Source organism: Schistocerca americana, unplaced genomic scaffold, assembly GCF_021461395.2.
Source record: "Schistocerca americana isolate TAMUIC-IGC-003095 unplaced genomic scaffold, iqSchAmer2.1 HiC_scaffold_62, whole genome shotgun sequence".
In the NCBI taxonomy this organism is placed as follows: Eukaryota; Metazoa; Arthropoda; class Insecta; order Orthoptera; family Acrididae; genus Schistocerca; species Schistocerca americana.
The window spans coordinates 1,682,519-1,704,641 of NW_025726368.1; the positions used below are offsets into that span (position 1 = coordinate 1,682,519).

At 38.8% G+C, this 22,123-nt stretch overlaps 1 protein-coding gene and 1 non-coding gene across 5 annotated transcripts; both read left to right on the forward strand.

Annotated features, from left to right (window-relative positions):
* Positions 1-3,315: 3,315 nt before the first annotated feature.
* On the forward strand, positions 3,316-21,605 carry LOC124587763. 4 transcript variants are annotated; one of them, XM_047131441.1, is made up of 2 exons: positions 3,316-3,358; positions 20,005-21,605. In XM_047131441.1, the coding sequence occupies exons 1-2, from the start codon at positions 3,325-3,327 to the stop codon at positions 20,766-20,768; spliced, it is 798 nt and encodes a 265-aa protein (XP_046987397.1). In that variant the 5' UTR covers positions 3,316-3,324; the 3' UTR covers positions 20,769-21,605. The 4 variants fall into 4 exon arrangements, with proteins under 4 accessions (XP_046987397.1, XP_046987396.1, XP_046987398.1 ...); XM_047131440.1 differs by lacking the exon at positions 3,316-3,358 and adding an exon at positions 5,747-5,807; XM_047131442.1 differs by lacking the exon at positions 3,316-3,358 and adding an exon at positions 6,190-6,246.
* Positions 18,826-18,899, forward strand: Trnat-ugu. The gene has a single exon. It is a non-coding gene; the product is annotated as a tRNA-Thr (tRNA).
* Positions 21,606-22,123: the final 518 nt, after the last annotated feature.

Below are 22,123 nucleotides of genomic sequence, written 5' to 3' on the forward strand. Positions count from 1 at the left end.
TCTCACCACAAGATAGCTTGGATCGATGGCACATCATTTCGCAAGTGGCTTCTTCGTTTCAAAAGTCGAATGGTTGCTCAAAATAGACATGTTCTTCGTACATTGGACAGATGTACTGCCCACAACGTTCATGATCTCAACCTATTCAACATAAAGTTTCAGTCTTTCCCACCCAACGCCACAAGCCGCCTTCAGCCTTTGGACCAAGGCATACTCTCTTTATGAGAGAGAGCTTATCGCAAGCGACTTGTAAGAGCTGCAATTCGTGCTGCTGAAAACAATAGTGCAACCCCAAATTGGAATCTGCTTGACGCAATAAAATCCCATCGCAGCAGCCTGGAACTCAGTATCGCCACATCATACAGGGAAATGCTTTAACAGAGCTCGGAGACGTAGTAACTCTGAAGATGTCCACGAGTTAGAAGATGCCACTTCACCTGATGAACGGACAGTTCTGCAGGACGTTGCGAACCCTGGGATTAGTTTCGAAGAATTCATTAGTGTAGACGGCGATGTTGCCGTATGTGCTTCTGTGGAATCGGATGTGCCAAAAGCTGTGAACGAGGTGCAAGAAGGGCCATCAGAAGAAAGTGAAGAGGAAGAGAATACAGATACCATTCCACCTACCCGTCAGGAGACGTTTACAGCCTTGGACTGTTTATAACGGTTCGCTTTAACATCCGACGTCACTTCTGGGTTTGCGGACGCTATCGTTACAATTGGTTGTGAAATTACAAAATATTATCGTTCCCATGAACGTCAGCGAACCATGACCGAATTTTTTCCAAGAAAGTAATGTACATAATTTGTGAGTACTTGTAATTTTACAATCACTTTATAGTGTTATAAGTCTACAATAAAGTGATTCATAGAGTAGTGTATTACACATTAGTGTACTGCTGTACATGTATACGTATTAAAATCTGTGTTTTTCACTTAACACGATTTTTCTAACACGAACTCCTGATTTTTCGGTCCCTTCGGATTCGTGTTAACTAAGTTTTACTGTAAATTACTTTTTTGCTGAAGCAGGTAAACTTTACCTGTCCGGCGGAACTGTGATGCAATAATTCTTTTGAAGAATGTTGCAAGCATGACTGGCAACAAAAACTCCGTGCCTTTCGGCGAAACGTATATATCCAATTTCCTCAAAACTAAATTTGTTACAGCATCACTTGGTTTGCTACTGCGTACATTCTACATTACTTTCCAATGTCTGTTCAAGCTTCATGCTTAAAATTTGGTCTCGTGTGGGTGTTCGCAGCTTGAATATGTGATTGGCTGATTACACACCGTGTAATGTAGTCTGTTCTGTGTTCTGATTGGCTAAGGACATCACGTGCCCTGCACTTAGGCTGTGTAACAAAAGCGCACCCATCGCATTCTCGATTTCACTGTTTTTGAAGCTTTCGTTCCATACATATTAATACATATGATGTTATAACTGATAGATCCACTGTTGACATCCCAGATGAGCTAGAAAATTTCAGAGTAAGCATTCGATGGGAATTAGTATTTTTTAAAAAAGATGTTGTTGTTGTTGTCGTGGTCTTCAGTCCTGAGACTGGTTTGATGCAGCTCTCCTTGCTAATCTATCCTGTGCAAGCTGCTTCATCTCCCAGTACCTACTGCAACCTACATCCTTCTGAATCTGCTTAGTGTATTCATCTCTTGGTCTCCCTCTACGATTTACCAACCGATCCCTTCTTCTAGTCAAGTTGTGCCACAAGCTCCTCTTCTCCCCAATTCTATTCAATACCTCCTCATTAGTTACGTGATCTACCCACTTAATCTTCAACATTCTTCTGTAGCACCACATTTCGAAAGCTTCTATTCTCTTCTTGTCCAAACTATTTATTGTCCGTGTTTCACTTCCATACATGGCTACACTCCATACAAATACTTTCAGAAACGACATCCTGACACTTAAATCTATACTCGATGTTAACAAATTTCTCTTCTTCAGAAACGCTTTCCTTGCCATTGCCAGTCTACATTTTATATCCTCTCTACTTCGACCATCATCAGTTATTTTTCTCACCAAATAGCAAAACTCTTTTACTAGTTTAAGTGTCTTATTTCCTAATCTAATTCCCTCAGCGTCACCCGATTTAATTCGACTACATTCCATTATCCTTGTTTTACTTTTGTTGATGTTCATCTTGTATCCCCCTTTCAAGACACTGTCCATTCCATTCAACTGCTCTTCTAAGTCCTTTGCTGTCTCTTACAGAATTACAATGTCATCGGCGAACATCAACGTTTTTATTTCTTCTCTGTGGATTTTTATACCTACTCCAAATTTTTCTTTTGTTTCCTTTACTGCTTGCTCAATATACAGATTGAATAACATCGGGGAGAGGCTTCAACCTTGTCTCACTCCCTTCCCAACCACTGCTTCCTTTTCATGCCCCTCGATTCTTATAACTGCCATCTGGTTTCTGTATAAATTGTAAATAACCTATCGCTCCCTGTATTTTACCCCTGCCATCTTTAGAATTTGAAAGAGAGTATTCCAGTCAACATTGTCAAAAGCTTTCTCTAAGTCTACAAATGCTAGAAACGTAGGTTTTGCCTTTCCTTAATCTTTCTTCTAAGATAAGTCGTAGGGTCGGTATTGCCTCACATGTTCCAACATTTCTACAGAATCCAAACTGATCTTGCCCTAGGTCGGCTTCTACCAGTTTTTCCATTCGTCTGTAAATAATTCGCGTTAGTATTTTGCAGCTGTGGCTTATTAAACTGATAGTTCGGTAATTTTCACATCTGTCAACACCTGCTTTCTTTGGGATTGGAATTATTATATTCCTCTTGAAGTCTGAGGGTATTTCGCCTGTCTTGTACATCTTGCTCACCAGATGGTAGAGTTTTGTCAGGACTGGCTCTTGTAGTGTTACCTTTTATTATCTTCTGCTCATTAGCTATTGAAACAACATCGCTTTGCTATGTAATTTTAATTTTCACCAAAAGCACATTCAACACATCACGGAAAAATACACGTCTTTCGTATCAAGACAAGAGAGAGAGACCTCCATTAGTTCTTAAAAACAAAAAAACTACGCAAAAGTAAAAAAAAAAGCGTGGCAGTATAGAAAATTTACATAGATACAGTATAGAAAATTTACATAGATACATACATATATGAGAAAATAAGAAATTTACATATTACAAAAAATATTTCTTAGCATAATGCACTTTGCATATCGGTCTTTGTATACCGTCTTTTTGGTGTGTATCTTCTTTAGGAGTCGTAACATGAATGTCTTTGAATTGCAGCGTATTAGCGTTGCTTAGCACAGCGTTTGAATTCAGTTCACAATTCACATGATTCGTGTTTACAATGGAATTAATTCGAACAGTAAATGCTTCTATTATATTGCTCCAATGTCTTTAAACGTAGTATCGGATTCTGAGTGTGTGTGTACTGCCTGGATCTCGTGCGTGTGACTTGAAGAAAATCCAAAGTTTGTTCAATGTGTCAACACGAAATTGTGATCTCCAGCAGTCAAATTTTGGTGGCGTTTACCGGGGTATAAATGGTCAATGAGGGCACAGGAAACACCATCTCCGGCGGTACACCGAAAGGTTACCGCCCTTCGATAGTGCAATTTTCGCGCTAATCGAAGTGTTAGGGGTTACAGGTGCCCGCCAGCCAGCCAGCCAGCCAGCCAGCCAGCCAGCCAGCCAGCCCAGCAGCAGCAGCAGCAATTTCCCGGTCCCGGCCTGCAACAGTGGTCCCGCCGCCAGCCAGCCAGCAGCCCTCCGGTGCCAGCAGCAGTCCAGGCAGCAGCAGCAGCAGCAGCAGCAGCCTAAGGCCGGTATTACACTATCAAATTTCTTTGTCCAATATCTTTGTCCAATATCTTTGTCAAAGATATTTGATAGTGTAATAGGGATCTTTGACAAATGTCGTCCAATATTTGATCAAATCTAGGCCGAGGCCGTATATTTGATCAAAGAAATCGCTTGTCTTCTGTTCACTGCAATGCGATATGTCACCACGCGGAGCGCTAGCATCGCTGCAGCGTTCTGTCGTCTGTAGTGTTTTTATAACCATTGGCGGTAAATACAATTGGTGTGTGCCGACAACTACAGAATTAATAGAGATGTCTGAAGCTGATGAGGCGCTTTACAACGTGAGGCACCCTGAATAAAAAGTAGATTAAGAAGATTGGAGACCTAACCTGACCTAACCTAACATAACATAACCCTCTCCTGTAGCAAGGAATCGGAGTGTTATAGTGAGCCTGTCTTCTGAAGATGTAGCAGTTCTTAAGTGAAAATTGTGCTTTGTGATATGAGGATACACTTCATTGAGCACATACAGAAATGTATGCTCATCCATTCTTAAGTAATTGATGTACGACTTGACGTCTTCCACTGTAAGCTCACGTAACAAGTTTTGTTGAATGCTTTTATCGTGTCGTCGTAAAACCCACGGCTTCACCCAGATTAGATTAGTTTTTCGTTCCATAGATCCGTGCTGAGGAGATCCTCGTGGATGTGGAACATGTCGATTTTTTTTAAGCTGAAATAAAAATACTAATAGTACGAATAAATACATCATTTGTTTCTATTAAAAATTTCGCCAATGGAGTAGAAGGAGTTGGCCAGTAGTAAGTCTTTCAGGCTCCTTTTAAACTGATCTTTATTTCTAACTAAATTTTTTATGTTTCCTGGCAAATTATTGAAGATGAGTGTTCCTGAGTAGTGGACCCCTTTTTTAACTAAAGTAAGGTTTTTTAAGTCCTTGTGCAGATCATTTTTGTTCCTGGTATTGTATGTATGAACTGAGTTGTTTGTTGGAAAAAGAGATATATTATTTACGACAAATTTTATTAAGAAGTAAATATACTGAGAGGCAGTAGGTAACCTGCGAGCCGGAAGTATAGTGAGACTCTGTCATTTGGGCCTACGAGAGTTATAGTTTTTTTTTGTTTGTTTCTCATGCCTAGATAACTGTACAAACATATCGTTGCATGTATTGTAATAATCATTACATATAATGATCCACATGCAACAATATCTCTACGGAAGTATCTAGGCATGAAATACAAAACAAAAAAAGCTAACCTGCAAATATCGTACGTCCAAACGACAGTCTCACTGTACTTCTGGCCCGCCAACAGTTTCATTTTCTTTCTTATTTTCCCCCAGTACCAATGCAAGAATCTGAAGTACCCAGTTCTTTGAAGAAGTTTCTGCAGGAGGTCCGTGAATTTACTCCACAAATAATACGTATTACACGCTTTTGGACCTTGAAAACTTTTGTTTGACTTCAAGATTTACCCCAAAATATTATCCCATATGACATTATGGAATGAAAGTATGCAAGCTTTTTCATTTTTATGTTGCCTATGTCTGCTAACACTCGAATTGCAAATACAGATTTGTTAAGGTGTTTCTGCAGTTCTGTGGTGTGCTCCTCCCAACTGAATTTATTATCAAGTTGTAATCCCAGGACTTTTAAGACTGTCAACCTCGTATGTATGGTTCCATTTTCTCCCCCCACTTCTTTTCCACATGTGCACACAATGCAATTGGAGTACGTAGAACTGCTGCGGTTAATAACAAGTTGTTGTCAGCCATCTTGAACTTTGACGAAAAATTTGATGACAGTGTAATACCCCTTGTAGCGCTACGTCAAAGATCTTTGTCAAATATATTGGACGGAATATTGGATCACATCTTTGATCAAATCTTTGACAAAGAAATTTGATAGTGTAATACCGGCCTTTTTTAGCACAGCGTTTGAATTCAGTTCACAATTCACATGATTCGTGTTTACAATGGAATTAATTCGAACGGTAAATGTTTCTATTATATTGCTCCAATGTCTTTAAACGTAGTATCGGATTCTGAGTGTGTGTGTACTGCCTGGATCTCGTGCGTGTGACTTGAAGAAAATCCAAAGTTTGTTCAATGTGTCAACACGAAATTGTGATCTCCAGCAGTCAAATTTTGGTGGCGTCTACCGGGGTATAAATGGTCAATGAGGGTACAGGAAACACCTCACTGCCTACGACAGGCGATGAGCTTGTCTTTTACACCAACCTGAAGACCTGCCGGCTTCCACAACACCATACACTTCAAAGCATATTGACACTACGTAAATATTGCTTGACCAGTGTTCCATCACGTTGGTTTCTTCTTTGCATTTTCAGTTCCATTTATATGAATCATGTGCTACATGCACAAGTCCTTTGCAGCTCGTTAACATCTCCTTAAAATACATTTCTTGATATAGTAAGTACATATACAAATATTTACAATTAATCATTACATGAGATAGTTACATTGTTGTCATATACTACATATACAGAATTAAATGAAAAATATAGTAAATTTTTTACGTTACATTCAATATCATTGTGCTGCCATGTGAATTACATTACATTCAGATTGAAATATACATTTTATTTGTTAGTTTTTTATTTCCCCGTTACACTTGCAACATTTGAAGATAATTGTGGCAACTCGCTAGAATATTCAACTTAAAATTCATCTCGCACCCTGGAATAAAATTTACACATATTTCAAGCTTCAAGACAGCCCTCTGTAGGAGGATAGGTTCATGGGATCGTTGCTAACTACTTTATAAATACTAGTAAAGTCATACCCTACAGTGGACTACACAAAATAAAATATGATAAATAAAATTCATGTTAACTTAATATAACGTAAAAGTTCCTATACCTAATACCGTTTCTAAGTGTGGTGTCCCCACTATTGCTGTTTCTAAGAGTGGTACCCCTCTATTACCGTTTCTAAGAGTGGTGCCCCTCTAAATATCTTAGGATCCTACAAGTATGTACATCAGTGTGGTAAGTGTGTGTGTGTGTGTGTGTGTGTGTGTGTGTGTGTGTGTGTGTGTGTGTGTGTATATATATATATATATATATATATATATATATATAGTTCAAGACAATCATGTTCCTATAAAGTTTGTATAGTTCATCTCCTTCCTTTCATGAGTATCAAGCAATATAAATAAATGTTTTACTTAATAAATAAATAAATCTTCTTAGATAATTGCTGCTGCGTTCCATGCTGTATATCCATTCTGTATTTACCTTGTGGTACCTGTAAAATTCTATTCATAAATAAATATGTGTGTATGTCTCTCCATACTGTCAGATAATCATGAATTATATAATGTCAAATATTTCATCAACATGTATAAATTTTTCTAAGGAAGGGATGAGAGTATGAACCGCAACAGAGGACTGACGTTTTGTTTTCTCCTTATTCTCCTTTCTATTTAATGGTGCATTAGTTCAGTACAGTAGATGAGCTTTAATTATGTCATTAGATGACTGCTAAATATGTTCTCTTAAATAATTCTTCCAATCTGAAGTGTCAAGCCTACATAACTCCAAAAATTTCATTACAAGTTCCCATTAGATTAGTGTTAAAGTGTTATAGATTTAAATCTTCTGGTATATTTCCAACAGTGGCTGCTGTAAATAATTCTTTCCACATAAATCTATACTTTCACCTTTAGTTATAAGAATATATAAGACACCACATAAGTTATTATCTCAGGCATACCAATCTTTCAATAAATAATATTCTTTCCACTACTTTCATTCTGTATTCCATGAGTACATGTGATATAGCATTCAAATCTAGTTTCTCTCCTCTCAACATATTCACAGTTACTCATAACATTTTCACCTATCCATTATTCATTCTTCACAAAATAACATATAGCCTACTTATTCCTCAGCATTATATATATATTTTCCTCTTATTCATCACCACTTACTTTTTACTTCAACAACAATAATAATAATAATACCATTTTCTCATCTTATATACCATTTACCTCTCTCCATATTACTATTTGTCCTCTTATTAAACTAAAATTACATTCACTCATCTCATTCAGTCACTCACATCACTCATATCAACATTACTATTATCACATGCCTCCTAAAGAAAATAATTCTGTTTAGTTCTCTGCCTCCTCTAATGTGTATATGCCTCCTCTAATGTGTATATGCCTCCTCTAATGTGTATATGCCTCAGTAGCAACTCCTCTTATAACCAAATATCTTATTAGCTATTGGATGGTTCACATTGCTTTCTAGACTTCCTGCATTCATTAGATTGTAAGTATCTGTATAACTTAAATGTAGGCTCATCATAACTGTGTATCATATTAGTTATCTTCTCCTCAGTAGCTAACATTTTACTGTATGTATTTTTTCAAATGTCTGTGTGGATGTAGACCTCTGGGTTTATGTGTTAATGGATATTCTAATGAATAACAGCCAGGGTGTGGAATATTTGCAATTCGGTATGGTCCAGAGTATAAGATCTGCCATTTCCTGTTTAAATGTTTCAGTTTTTTTGGGTTTAGGATGTGTTCTTAGTAAAACTAACTCATCAACTTGAAATGTTTGGGCTTTCCTGACACCTCTGTCATATTTCTGCTTTCTTTGTCACATAATGTTGTGTAAGCTTGTCTTACCTTTTCTTCTAAACTAACATGATTTGTTGTTGCTGTAAATTTAGGTAGAGGGTCTGTCCATTCATTTCTTTCTGTTTTATCCATAATTAATTCAGTTGGTGTGTATCCAGTAGAACTGTGAGTTAAATTGTTCACTATTTGTTCAAATGGTGCTAGGTATTCTACCCATTTTGTGTGCTTCACTGGTGTGTGTGTTCTCATAAACTGTCCAAATTCTCGAAATGTTCTTTCTACTGGGTTTCCTGCTGCGTGAAATCTTGAAATTAAAATATGTTTAACATTCTGTTCTTCAATAAATGTCTTCCATTTTAAACTGGTAAAATATGCTGCATTATCCGTGATCATAACTTCAGGTTTTCCTATTCTTACAAAATAATCTGTTAATAGACGTCTGGTAATAGCAGTGGTAGAAACTGAACGTAAAGCATATAATTTTAAATACTTTGTGAAAACATCTAACACAGCAAGGATGTATTTCATTCCTCCACGTGCTTGTGGATAGGGTCCTGCAATATCTAAAGAAATTAGCTGTAATGGCCTCTTAGGTGTGATTGGGTGCAATTCATTCATGCTTGTGCGATTAGAATATTTGGCTTTCTGACATATGATGTATTTCCTAATATTACTCAATACTCTTCGCCTTAAATTTGGAAAATAGCAATATTGTATAATCTTATCTGTACATTTGGTTACACCATAGTGTCCCCAAGTTCTGTGTGTAAATAAAATAAAATCATCAACATGAGCTTCAGGTAAGCAAACACACCAATGCTGTGATTCAGGGTTTCGTGGGTGGAATAATACTTCTTTGTGTAACGTGTAATATTTTTCAAGATGTGGGTCTGTTCCTGCACGTAATTTATTCTTTATCTGGATCCACCTGGGATCATTGTCCTGCAATATGGCTAACTTCCTGCACATGTTTTTGTAGTAAGGTGCAAATGTACCGTCATACATGAGTAAAATTTTGAAATCTGATGTTTGTTCTGTCACATCTGAAAATTCTTGTAGGCCTTGTGGCAAACGAGATAGAGCATCGGCTATAATGTTGGATTCTCCTTTTATGTATATAATATCAAAATCATATTCATGTAGTGATGCACACCAGCGTGCAAGACGTGAATGTAATAACTTGCATGATAGCAGGAAAGAAAGAGCTTGATGATCAGTATAAAGCTTAGTACGTTTTCCCCATAGAAAGTAGCGAAACTTGCGAAATGCTCATACTATGGCAAGTGTTTCGCGCTCGGTCACTGAATATGACTTTTCGCATTCAGTGAGCGTGCGGCTAGCAAAATTTATAGGTTTGATGACTATTTGTTCATTTTCTACATGAATTTGGAATAAAAATGCTCCGAGCCCATAGGAACTTGCATCTGTTACTAGGCAAAAGTCTGACGTCATGTCAGGATGACATAACAACGGTGCATTAACTAAAGCATTCTTAATCGCTTCAAAATCTGTCTGACAGAACTCTGTCCATTTCCAAATATTATTTCTTTTGAGTAAAGATAGAAGATGTGGACTGTTAAGAAGGTGGTAGGGTACAAATTTCCTGAAGAATGAAGATAGACCAAGAAAGGCTTTGAGTTGTTTACGATTCTGTGGGGATGGAAAATTCTTTATTGCATTAATTTTTCTTGAGTCTGGATAAATGCCTTCAGTTGATATGATGTGACCAAGGAATTTGATTTCTCTCCTCCCTAATTTCGTCTTTGATAAATTGATAGTGAGACCTGCGTCAGAAAATTTAGTCAGAAGTTGCTTCAAAAGATTTACATGTTCTTCCCAAGTAGTGGTTGCAATGACAATGTCGTCAACATAAACTGTGATTTGCGAGAACAATTGTGGTCCAAGAACAGCATCTAAGGCTTCAATAAATACTCCAGCACTCACTCGTAGACCAAAGGGTAGATCACAAAATTGATAACTATGTCCCTCACATAGAAATGCAGTGTATTTACGACTGTTTTTATGGAGGTTCACCTGGCAAAATGATGAGCGGAGGTCGATATTGGTTAAATACTGTACATTATGAAATTTTAGAAGTTGTTCTTCCAAATTAATAGGTCGTGTCTTGATTGGAATTATAACTTTGTTAATTTCTCGTGCGTCCAGCACTAACCTTACACTACCATCCTCTTTATTAACTGCTAGTATCAGACTGTGACCTTTCAATGATACACCAAGCTTGCATTTTTTCAATCTCTTTCAAAACTGCGGGTTTCTTTGACCAAGGAATATTATAATATGTTCTACAGTATGTTTTGTGTGGTTTAACATCCATCTCATAAGTATAGCCTCTAATAATTCCAGGTTTTTCCACAAATTCCTCAGCAAATTGCTGCAAAACTTCAAGTAATTCAAGTTGTTGTTCCTTCGTCAGATATTCAGATTCTGTGCATTTCTCATATAAATCATTAGGTTTAATTCCCTGAGATACAGCTTCATTAAAAGTTAAGTCACATATGTTTATTGCTGGTGGAGACACAAAATGTAACTGTTCAAATTTACCTTGTTTACTGTTTAAGTTTTTACCCTGTGTTAACTCTATTGTCAGTTGTTGTTGGTTTACGGTTAAATGACATTTCCCTTTTCCTAAATCTATGATTGCTTGATATTCATTCAAAAAGTCAATTCCTAATATGCAATGCATAACTAATTTGTCTACTACCAGAAAACTGTAATTGAGTGGTATATTTGAAAATGTGAAGTTAATTAGCACTTGAAATTTCACATTCTTTGATTTGTTACCGGTGGCACTTATAATGTGACAATTCTGGACTGGCAATGTTTGTATGTTCATTATTTGTTTGAGTTCATTATATAAGGACATTGAAATGACACTTGCTGCTGCTCCTGTATCTAACATTACTTCCACTTCATAACTACCAATGATAACTCGTGTTATAGCCTGAATAATCTTCTTTGTTTTACTGGTACTATTAAAATCTACATCCTGATATAATTCCTTTTCTATTTTCTTACTGTCATCATATCGGAGAAAACAAATCGTTGGTTCCGTTGCGCTCTGCTCCCTATTGACCGTAACTCGAGCGCTTAGCTCGGTCGTCGTTCGTTTTCTGGCAAATTCGGTTGTTGCTGTGGGTTGGGTTCATTGCCCAACTCAATAATATTTACATTTCTGTCGCGCGTCACCCAAGTATCAGCTGTTTGGTTGTTGACATTACTCCGCGTCGCATCGGGTGTTCCGTTAGGTACAAATTGAGGGTTGCTGTATTGCGTGTGTCGTGGCGGTTGTCCATTGTGATTTCCCCATACATTATTTCGCCCATGACTGTAACTGGTATTGTCATTACTGTTATTCCTGCAATACATGTTTGGATGTTGTTGGATGTTGTTTCTCTGAAAATATCCTGGATGGTACGTGTTATCCTCTCCTCTTTGATCTCTATAATTTCGGTTCCTTCTTCTGTTGTTGTTATTTTGAATATAACTGTTATTGTTCTGATTGTAATTACTGTTCGGATAACCATTATAGTAATAATTACTGTTTCCTTGCCAATGTTGCGAGTTGTTTCTCCTAATATTGAATGGATTTGTCCCACTGTAGTGTGAATTGTTTCTTTGAGTGTTTTGTTGTGGTGTCGGAGGCGGATTCCAATAGCCTCTGTCATTTCTGTTGTGCGTGTGCGAATTGCTTGGATGGATTGGATACAATTGATTGAAATTCCTGATCTCATCTCTGTAAACAACATCTATCTCATCAACATAACTGAAAAAATTCTTTATGTTGTCCTCGGACACTCCTATTAATTTATCATGGTAAGGAAATGGTAAGTGGCTTTTAAGTGTTCTAATTACATCTGGTAAATCTGCTGGTTTTGTCCAATATAATGTTTTGTCTAGGTAGCGTTCAAAGTATTGTCGTAAAGTCTCTTTCTTCGGGTTGTAAATTTCTGGATTGTATACTTCTCGTTTTAAACTTTGCTGTTCTGTGATCGACCAGAATTCCTCAAGAAATGCTTGTTCAAACTGTTCAAATGTTAAACATCGTCTTTTAATTGCTGCTCCCCACTTAGCTGCTCTTCCACGTAACAAATTTGTAACATATCGAATTTTATCGGCTCCTAACCAATGTCTCGGGAAAATACCATCAAAAGAGCGGATGAAAACAATCGGATGCACTTTGTCTTTCTCATCACATGAAAATGTCTGAAAGTATCCATGTCGTACTAATGTTTCATCAGCTACTCCCGATGGTATTATGGGTCCTGTATTTTGTGTCAAACTGTGCATAGTATGTGGTGATGTCTGATAGTAATTTTGATCTCGTGGTAGCATTGAAAATGGTTCATTGGGATTTGTGTCACTCATTGGTAATTCTATTTTCGACTGTGTACTGGGTCTAGCATTATTATGATTCTCATTTATGTTTTGGTTGTCTGTTATGGGTTTTGGTATCACTGACGAACTTGGTATTACATTCTCTTTAAGTTTACGTACCTCTTTCTGAATATTATCTGTTTCTCCCTTTACTTGTTCCTTTGTCTTATCAAAAATGATCTGTGTCATTGTCTCAAACTTCTCATCTAAATAATCATCACATAATTTGCATTCATGTACAAGTTTTTCTGCTAGAGTTGTGTCATTCTTTAAAGATGCTACATCTGCTCTGTCTTCAAGCTTTTCTAACTTTTCCTGTAAGGATTTCTGCTCCAATGTTACATCATTTAATCTGTCTGAAAGGTCTGTAATCGTCAGGTCTAAGCGTTCTTGGTTTGTTTTTACGGAATTGTGTGACTGTCGTAATTCGTTAACTTGGGTACTGGTTTTCTGTTGTTCAAAAACTACTGTTAACAATTTCTCATTACATTGTTGTAAGTCAGTTTTTGTCTCTTCACTGAATTCCACAAATACCTTTTCTTGTCTCGTAACCTTGTCTGATAAGTCAGTAAATTTCCTTCCAAGACTACTGGTGGTTTCTGTCAAGTCGGCAATTTGTCTTGATTGTTTTTCAAAATTTTGTTTTATGTCCCGTGTCAGTTCATCGAATTTAGTGTCAAATTTCCCAATGTCACGTTTTAAATTTTCATTTTTCTCGTCTAAAGCGTCAAATCTTTTGTCAAATTTTCTGTTTTGGTCACCAAGTAACTTCAGAATCTGGCTGAGCATGTCAGAGTCCTGTGTCTTAGTTTCGTCATTTTTTCGTGTCTGATTGATGTCTGGTTCTGAAGTTGACGTTGTCAGTGTCACGTTTTGTCGCGTAGTACTCACTCTCCATTCGCCTGTATATCTGTTTAAATATAGGGGTTGTTGTCTTAATCGATCCGGTAAAATTATGTCTGGAACATCCTCCCTATTAAGTTCAATATTCATTTGACTGTCGGACATGTTTTGCAATGTGTCACTTTCACTAAGCTCGTCCGCGGAAACAATTTCTACGCGTCTAGCGTCCATCTTGCGATTTTCATAATTAATTGCAAATAAAATTTTCCAATGGTAAAAAAAAAATAAAAATTTAAATATATGTTGAAATCTGAAATTTCTCTTATGGAAATGGATATTTCTATATGATTTCTAATTAGAAATTGAATTATTAAACTGGTACTGAAATTTCCCTCTCACAAATAAATGACTGTGAATATGCTCTACACTTACCATTTCCAATAATAGTAGTAAATCAATTTTAACTACAATTTGAAAAAATAATTTCGAAATAAATGGATCGGAATAAAGGAAGTACAGATGGCTGTTTGAAACTGGAAAAAAATGTAAATTTCTGTACTCACCAAGTTTTTTCAGTCTTATGTTGCAAATGTAGCGTCAACTATACAGTTTTCAATCCAAAATTTTTCTTTCGCGTCCGTGCAAATTATTTTATGGAACGTTATCCTTTCCCTTTTTTTTTTTTTTTTTTACCAAATTAATTTTCTCAGCATGAAAATGAAAATTAACACACATTAATAACAGGGAAAACAATATTGTTGTAAATTTCATGCACGTAACATTACAATTGAAATGAATGAGACTTAGTCCAAATTCATTTTCTGATGCTGTTAAGTGGTTAAAATTAGATAAAATGTCCAAAATTTATAATAACTGCACTTGTATCAATCCAAACTGCACTTGTATCAAATCCGAAGATTGCAAGTCCTGTCACCAGGACGCCAATTGTAGTGTTACCTTTTATTATCTTCTCCTCATTAGCTATTGAAACAACATCGCTTTGCTATGTAATTTTAATTTTCACCAAAAGCACATTCAACACATCACGGAAAAATACACGTCTTTCGTATCAAGACAAGAGAGAGAGACCTCCATTAGTTCTTAAAAACAAAAAAACTACGCAAAAGTAAAAAAAAAAAAAAATTATTTATAAAATTGGTCGCTGGCGCAGCGCTCTTCTGCGTGCGCGATCGTAAATTATAACTTTGCGGAAGTCAAAGTACCATTACACTCTCTCATGGCCGTCAGTAGTTCTAATGGAATGTTGTCTACTACCGGGGCCTTGTTTCGACTCAGGTCTTTCAGGGCTCTGTCAAACTCTTCACGCAGTATCGTATCTCTCATTTCATCTTCATCTACATCCTGTTCCATTTCCATAATATTGTCCTCAAGTACATCGTCCTTGTGTAGACCCTCTATATACTCCTTCCACCTTTCTGCTTTCCCCTCTTTGCTTAGAACTGGTATTCATACAAGTGGTTCTCTTTTCTCCAAAGGTCTCTCTAACTTTCCTGTAGGCAGTATCTATATTACCCCTAGTGAGGTAAGCCTCTACATCCTTACATTTGCTTAGCCATTTCGCACTTCCTGTCGATCTCATTATTGAGACGTTTGTATTCGTTTTTGCCTGCTTCATTTACTGCATTTTTATATTTTCTCCTTTCATCAATTAAATTCAATATTTCTTCTGTTACCCAAGGATTTCTACTAGCCGTCGTCTTTTTACGTACTTGATCCTCTGCTGCCTTCACTACTTCATCCCTCAGAGCTACCCATTCGTCTTCTACTGAATTTCTTTCCCCCATTCCTGTCAATTGTTCCCTTATGCTGTCCCTGAAACTCTGTACAACCTCTGGTTTAGTCAGTTTATCCAGGTCCCATCTCCTTAAATTCCCACCTTTTTGCAATTTCTTCAGTTTTAATCTACAGTTCATAACCAATAGATTGTGGTCAGAGTCCACATCTGCCCCTGGAAATGTCTTACAATTTAAAACCTGGTTCCTAAATCTCTGTCTTACCATTACATAATCTATATGATACCTTTTAGGATCTCCAGGATTCTTCCATGTATACAACCTTCTTTTATGATTCTTGAACCAAGTGTTAGCTATGATTAAGTTATGCTCTGTGCAAAATTCTACCAGACGGCTTCCTCTTTCATTTCTTTGCCCCAATCCATATTCACCTACTATGTTTCCTTCTCTCCCTTTTCCTACTGTCAAATTCCAGACACCCATGACTATTAAATTTTCGTCTTCCTTCACTACCTGAATAATTTCTTTTATCTCATCATATATTTCTTCAATTTCTTTGGCATCTGCAGAGCTAGTTGGCGTATAAACTTATACTACTGTAGTAGGCATGGGCTTTGTGTCTATCTTGGCCACTATAATACGTTCACTATGCTGTGTGTAGTAGCTTACCCGCACTCCTATTTTTTTATTCATTATTAAACCTACTCCTGCATTACCCCTATTTGATTTTATATTTACAACCCTGTATTCACCTGACCAGAAGTCTTGTTCCACCTGTCACCGAACTTCACTAATTCCCACTATATCTAAATTTAACCTATCCACTTCCCTTTTTAAATTTTCTAACCTACCTGCTCCATTAACGGATCTGACATTCCACGCTCCGATCCGTAGAACGCCAGTTTTCTTTCTCCTGATAACAACATCCTCCTGAGTAGTCTCTGCCGGAGATCCAAATGGGGGCTATTTTACCTCCGGAATATTTGACCCAAGAGGACGCCATCATCATTTAATCATACAGTAAAGCTGCATGCCCTCAGGAAAAATTACGGCTGTAGTTTTCCCTTGCTCTCAGCTGTTCGCAGTACCTGCACAGCACGGCATAGTGAACGCATTATTGTGGCTGAGATAGACACGAAGCCGACACCTACTACAGTAGTACAAGTTTATATGCCAACTAGCTCTGCAGATGATGAAGAAATTGATGAAATGTGTGATGAGATAAAAGAAATTATTCAGGTAGTGAAGGGAGACGAAAATTTAATAGTCATGGATGACTGGAATTCGAGTGTAGCAAAAGGGAGAGAAGGTAACATAGTAGGTGAATATGGACTGGAGGTTAGAAATGAAAGGAAGCTGGCCGGTAGAATTTTGCACAGAGTATAACTCAATCATAGCTAACACTTGGTTCAAGAATCATAAAAGAAGGTTGTATACATGGAAGAATCCTGGGGATACTAGAAGGTATCAGATAGACTATATAATGGTAAGAGAGAGATTTAGGAAACAGGTTTTAAATTGTAAGACATTTCCAGGGGCAGATATGGACTCTGACCACAATCTATTGTTTATGAACTGTAGATTAAAACTGAAGAAACTGCAAAACGGTGTCAATTTAAGGAGATGTGACCTGGATAAACTGACTAAACCACAGTTTCATGGAGAGCATAAGGGAACAATTGACAGGAATGTGGGAAAGAAATACAGTAGAAGAAGAATGGGTAGTTTTGAGGGATGGAATAGTGAAGGCAGCAGAGGATCAACTAGGTAAAAAATCGAGGGCTTGTACAAATCCTTGGGTAACAGAAGAAATATTGAATTTAATTGATGAAAGGAGAAAATAAAAAAATGCATTAAATGAAGCAGGCAAAAAGGAATACAAATGCCTCAAAAATGAGATCAACAGGAAGTGCAAAATGGCTAAGCAGTGATGGCTAGAGGACAAATGTAAGGATGTAGAGGCTTCTCTCACTAGGGGTAAGATAGATACTACCTACAGGAAAATTAAAGAGACCTTTGGAGAAAAGAGAACCACTTGTATGAATATCAAGAGCTCAGATGGAAACCCAGTTCTAAGCAAAGAAGGGCAAGCAGAAAGGTGGAAGGAGTATATAGAGGGTCTATACAGGGGCGATGTACTTGAGGACAATATTATGGAAATGGAAGAGGATGTAGATGAAGATGAAATAGGAGATATGATACTGCGTGAAGAGTTTGACAGAGCACTGAAAGACTTGAGTCGAAACAAGGCCCCCGGAGTAGACATCATTCCATTGGAACTACTGACGGTCTTGGGAGAGCCAGTCCTGACAAAACTCTACCATCTGGTGAGCAATGTATGAGACAGGTGAAATACCCTCAGACTTCAAGAAGAATATAATAATTCCAATCCCAAAGAAAGCAGGTGTTGACAGATGTGAAAATTACCAAACTATCAGTTTAATAAGCCACAGCTGCAAAATACTAACGTGAGTTCTTTACAGAAGAATGCAAAAACTAGTAGTTAAGCCGGCCTCGGAAGATCTGATTGGATTCCGTAGAAATGTTGGAACACGTGAGGCAAAACTGACTCTATGACTCATCTTAGAAGCTAGATTAAGGAAAGGCAAACCTACGTTTCTAGCATTTGTAGACTTAGAGAAAGCTTTTGACAATGTTGGCTGGAATACTCTCTTTGAAATTCTGATGGTGGCAGGGGGAAAATACAGGGCGCGAAAGGCTATTTACAATTTCTACAGAAACCAGATGGCAGTTACAAGAGTAGAGGGGCACGAAAGGGAAGCAGTGGTTGGGAAGGGAGTGAGACAGGGTTGTAGCCTCTCCCCGATGTTATTCAATCTGTACATTGAGCAAGCAGTGAAGGAAACAAAAGAAAAATTTGGAGTAGGTATTAAAATCCATGGAGAAGAAATACAAACTTTGAGGTTCGCCAATGACAGTATAATTCTGTCAGAAACAGCAAAGGACTTGGAAGAACAGTTGAACGGAATGGACAGTGTCTTGAAAGGAGGATATAAGATGAACATCAACAAAAGCAAAATGAGGATAATGGAATGTAGTCGAATTAAGTCAGGTGATGCTGAGGGAATTAGATTAGGAAATGAGACACTTAAAGTAGTAAAGGTGTTTTGTTATTTGGGGAGAAAAAACTGATGATGGTCGAAGTAGAGAGGATATAAAATGTAGACTGGCAGTGGCAAGGAATGCATCTCTGAAGAAGAGAAATTTGTTAACATTGAATGCACAGACAGTGCCCGAACTCTTACGGGAATTGGCAACGTGCCGCAAGTAATGAATATAATGGGCGGGGGCACTACGAATATAGTGTGGGACAATACGTTGAGAATGTGGGTGTCGTGGGAGGAGTGCCAGAGATAAAACCCTGCAGTCGCGCTATCCTCTGTGTCCTCGGTGGCTCAGATGGATAGAGCGTCTGCCATGTAAGCAGGAGATCCTGGGTTCGAGTCCCGGTCGGGGCACACAGTTTCATCTGTGCCAGTTGACATATGTCAACGCCTGTAAGCAGCTGAGGGTGTTCATTTCATTGTAATAAAATAGTAGCATTTAGGTTTTGAAACCACATATTGCACTGAGTGCATTTGTCACTATATTTAGGTTCTGCATCAAGTGCCTCCTCATTATAAACTTCAGTAAATATTGTAGATGTTGGTTCTGTAAAACTTTGTGCAACTTCTTCCACTTTTCTTTCTACATACTGTTGTGTTCTTGTGCTTCTTATCTTACCTCGCCATTTAAAAGGGGACCTATTAGAGGCTAAATAAGATATGCTAACATTCAACACATCAACTACTTCACACTCAGGAATATAAACATCTGCATTGTCTTCCTCAGATCACATTCCAGGGATGATGATTATTCAGGTAGCCTACAACAAGAAGTTCAGTGAAATTTCTTTTGTAGTGAGTATAACCATTCCTGCACAACGGGTGTGATGGTAACACAGTTAGTTCAGGACCGAGGTATTTCTGCAACACCGCTGACAGATTTCCAACAATTGGGAAGCGTTTTCACTCTCTCAAACACTATCTTCTTGTCTTTCTTCATCTTCCGCACACATCATTCTTTCATTCCTGTATTCCCTCTCTGACATCGTATCTGACAAAAAGTTCAAACAAAAAAACAAAACTCTGTGCAGAACAATTCATGTGCAAGTTCTCATTCGTTTGTTATAAGTGGAAGAAAGATGGAAACAGTACTGTCAATATGCATGTTCTACATTAGAAATTCAATGATGTGAAATATGCAGAATGTTGAAAAATTTCTGACACTTTACACAGAAAAAAATATTGCCCACTTTGATTGCAGTAACTACTAAGACATTAAGCAAAGAATATGTTGCAGTTTTTATGAGTTTAAAATGAAAATAGTTTATTTATTAACACAGGTGATACAGAGGTCTGACGTACATTTTTTCCACAGAAATTCACGATTGAGTTATTGTGGCTTGTATAATTTGACATGAAATTGCCCTGCCTGACATTCTCTTACATACCTTAAATAAAAGTGACACGCACGAAATCTTTAGCGATACTTAACAAATAACTGTTAACTTTCTGTCCACAGAAATGGAATCGCCAACACTCGCCTGCAACCCGCCAGACGACGTACTGTTTTGCGTCTTTGCCTATCTGCCCATCCCAGAGTTGGTCCGATGTGCTACTGTGTGCAAGCAGTGGTACAAAATTGTGACAGGATTCACCCACCTGTGGAAAGGGAAAAGGTACGTCAGCAATAGAAGTCCGAGAGAATCTGCCGAGACGTGCGCCGTATTGTCCATCGTACCGCTGTTGCAGGAAATCGAAATCAAGGTGGCCAAAATGTTTGAGGTGAAAATTTACTACCCGCAGTTGTTTCTGTCAGTGACAAACATGTCTGACATACGAGCTGTGCAGGACTGTCAGAGACTAGGGTCTACGCACGTGACAACTGATCTCAGCATAGCAGATATCGTCTTCTCTTCTCGTTCGCCTATCTGTTTTACGGCGCTCCGGACGCTGAAGATCGTCAGAGGGAACCCGACACTGACACTCTTCAAGCCGGGCACTAGGGCGGAATGTGCCATCATCTCTGCCCTGGAGCTGTGCCCATTTCTCACAGAGCTGAGCCTCGACGTAGAGTCCCTGTCGGCGAACTACTTGGACTCTCTGGAAGGGCTCGGCCGGCTGGAGGTTCTGAGAATCCACTGCCGCAGTCTGAACGACCTGACATTCCTACGGCACTGCTCGGATAAACTGGAGGAACTGGAACTGGAAAGTTGCGACGACTTGCCGTCGGCTGCGTACGCGGAGCTCCGCCACCTAGGGAAACTGCAGATGTTGCGGCTGTGAGACTGCCGTGTGGGGGGAGCGGATATGGAGGTGGCCGCGGCAGGTCTGAGGTCTCTCGAGAAGCTGCAGTTGGACCGTTGCGGAATGCTCTCGGACCTGTCCTTCTTGCGGTTCTGCAGCCAGCTGCGGGAGCTCCGCGTCGAGGCCGAGGACGTGGTGCTGACTGGTCTGAAGCACCTGCCCACCGGACTCCGCTCGCTCTGCCTCGTCAACAACGCTCTGACCGGTGACGAACTCTCCGAGGTGCTCCCGTTCCTGCGGCTGCTCGAGGAACTGAACCTCTGCAACACGGAGCTGGTCCAACTGGGCTTCCTCCGCTACTGTCGCAGACTGCGCCGCCTCTGCCTCAAGAACTCTACCTGGCCCGACACGTCGGAACTGTCGAGCCCGTGCAATCTGACGCGGCTCGAGACGTTGGTCCGAGAAGGTGTGGGGACGATGTGGACGTACTCTCCGGAACGGTGTCGTCACTGCCGCGACTGGACACTCTGTCGCTGGCCTACGTACAGGACGCCGCCGGGAGGTCCCTCAGCCAGTGGTCGCAACGTTGCGCTTTGTTGCTTTTCTGAGTTTACGGGTTGGAGGTGGATGCCCGTTGGGAACTTGAACACCTGAATAATTTGAACCTTTCTCCTTGTATGTCACCACTTAGTGTGCAACTTTACCAGTGAAGTCATCCGATTGAGTATGCCCCAAGTAAAAATCTATTGCTCGGATTGCTTTGTATAAACTTCTGTTACACGAGCTTTTCTAAGCAGAGGTGTCAACACCTGTATAGATTGATGTATATTTATTTGCCACGTATGTTCATTTGCTCAATAAATGTTTCCCTGTGTAGTAGTGTGTGTGCACCTTTTTCTATCTTACTGGCAGATTAAAACTGTGTGCCATGTCAGGATACAAACTCGAACCTCACTTTTTGTGAGTTCTCCAGTCACGTTCCAGAATATCCCACACAACTTCACTTCTGCCACTACCACTTCTCCTACCATCCAAAGTTAAAAAGGACGTCCCTGCATACTTTACTGGCCTAGCACACCTAAGAAAAAAGATGTCGAGGGAAACCATTTACAAAAAGAACCTCTGAACTGCTGAGTGAACACTTAACTCTGGAAACTACACCTTGGCTTTGGCTAATCTGTTTCTCAAAAGTCTCACTTCTTCTAGTAGTTGCTAGTCCTGTGAGGTATGCAGAAGAATATCTGCGATATTTGGATGGTAGTACAAGAGGAGAAAGAGTCGTGACTACAAAACTGAATAAGTAAGAGTATTGCTCGTGATGGCAAGGTTTTGGCCTCAAGTTCCAGTACAGCATACAGTTTTAATCTGCCAAGAATGTTTTCTGCAAGTGATAT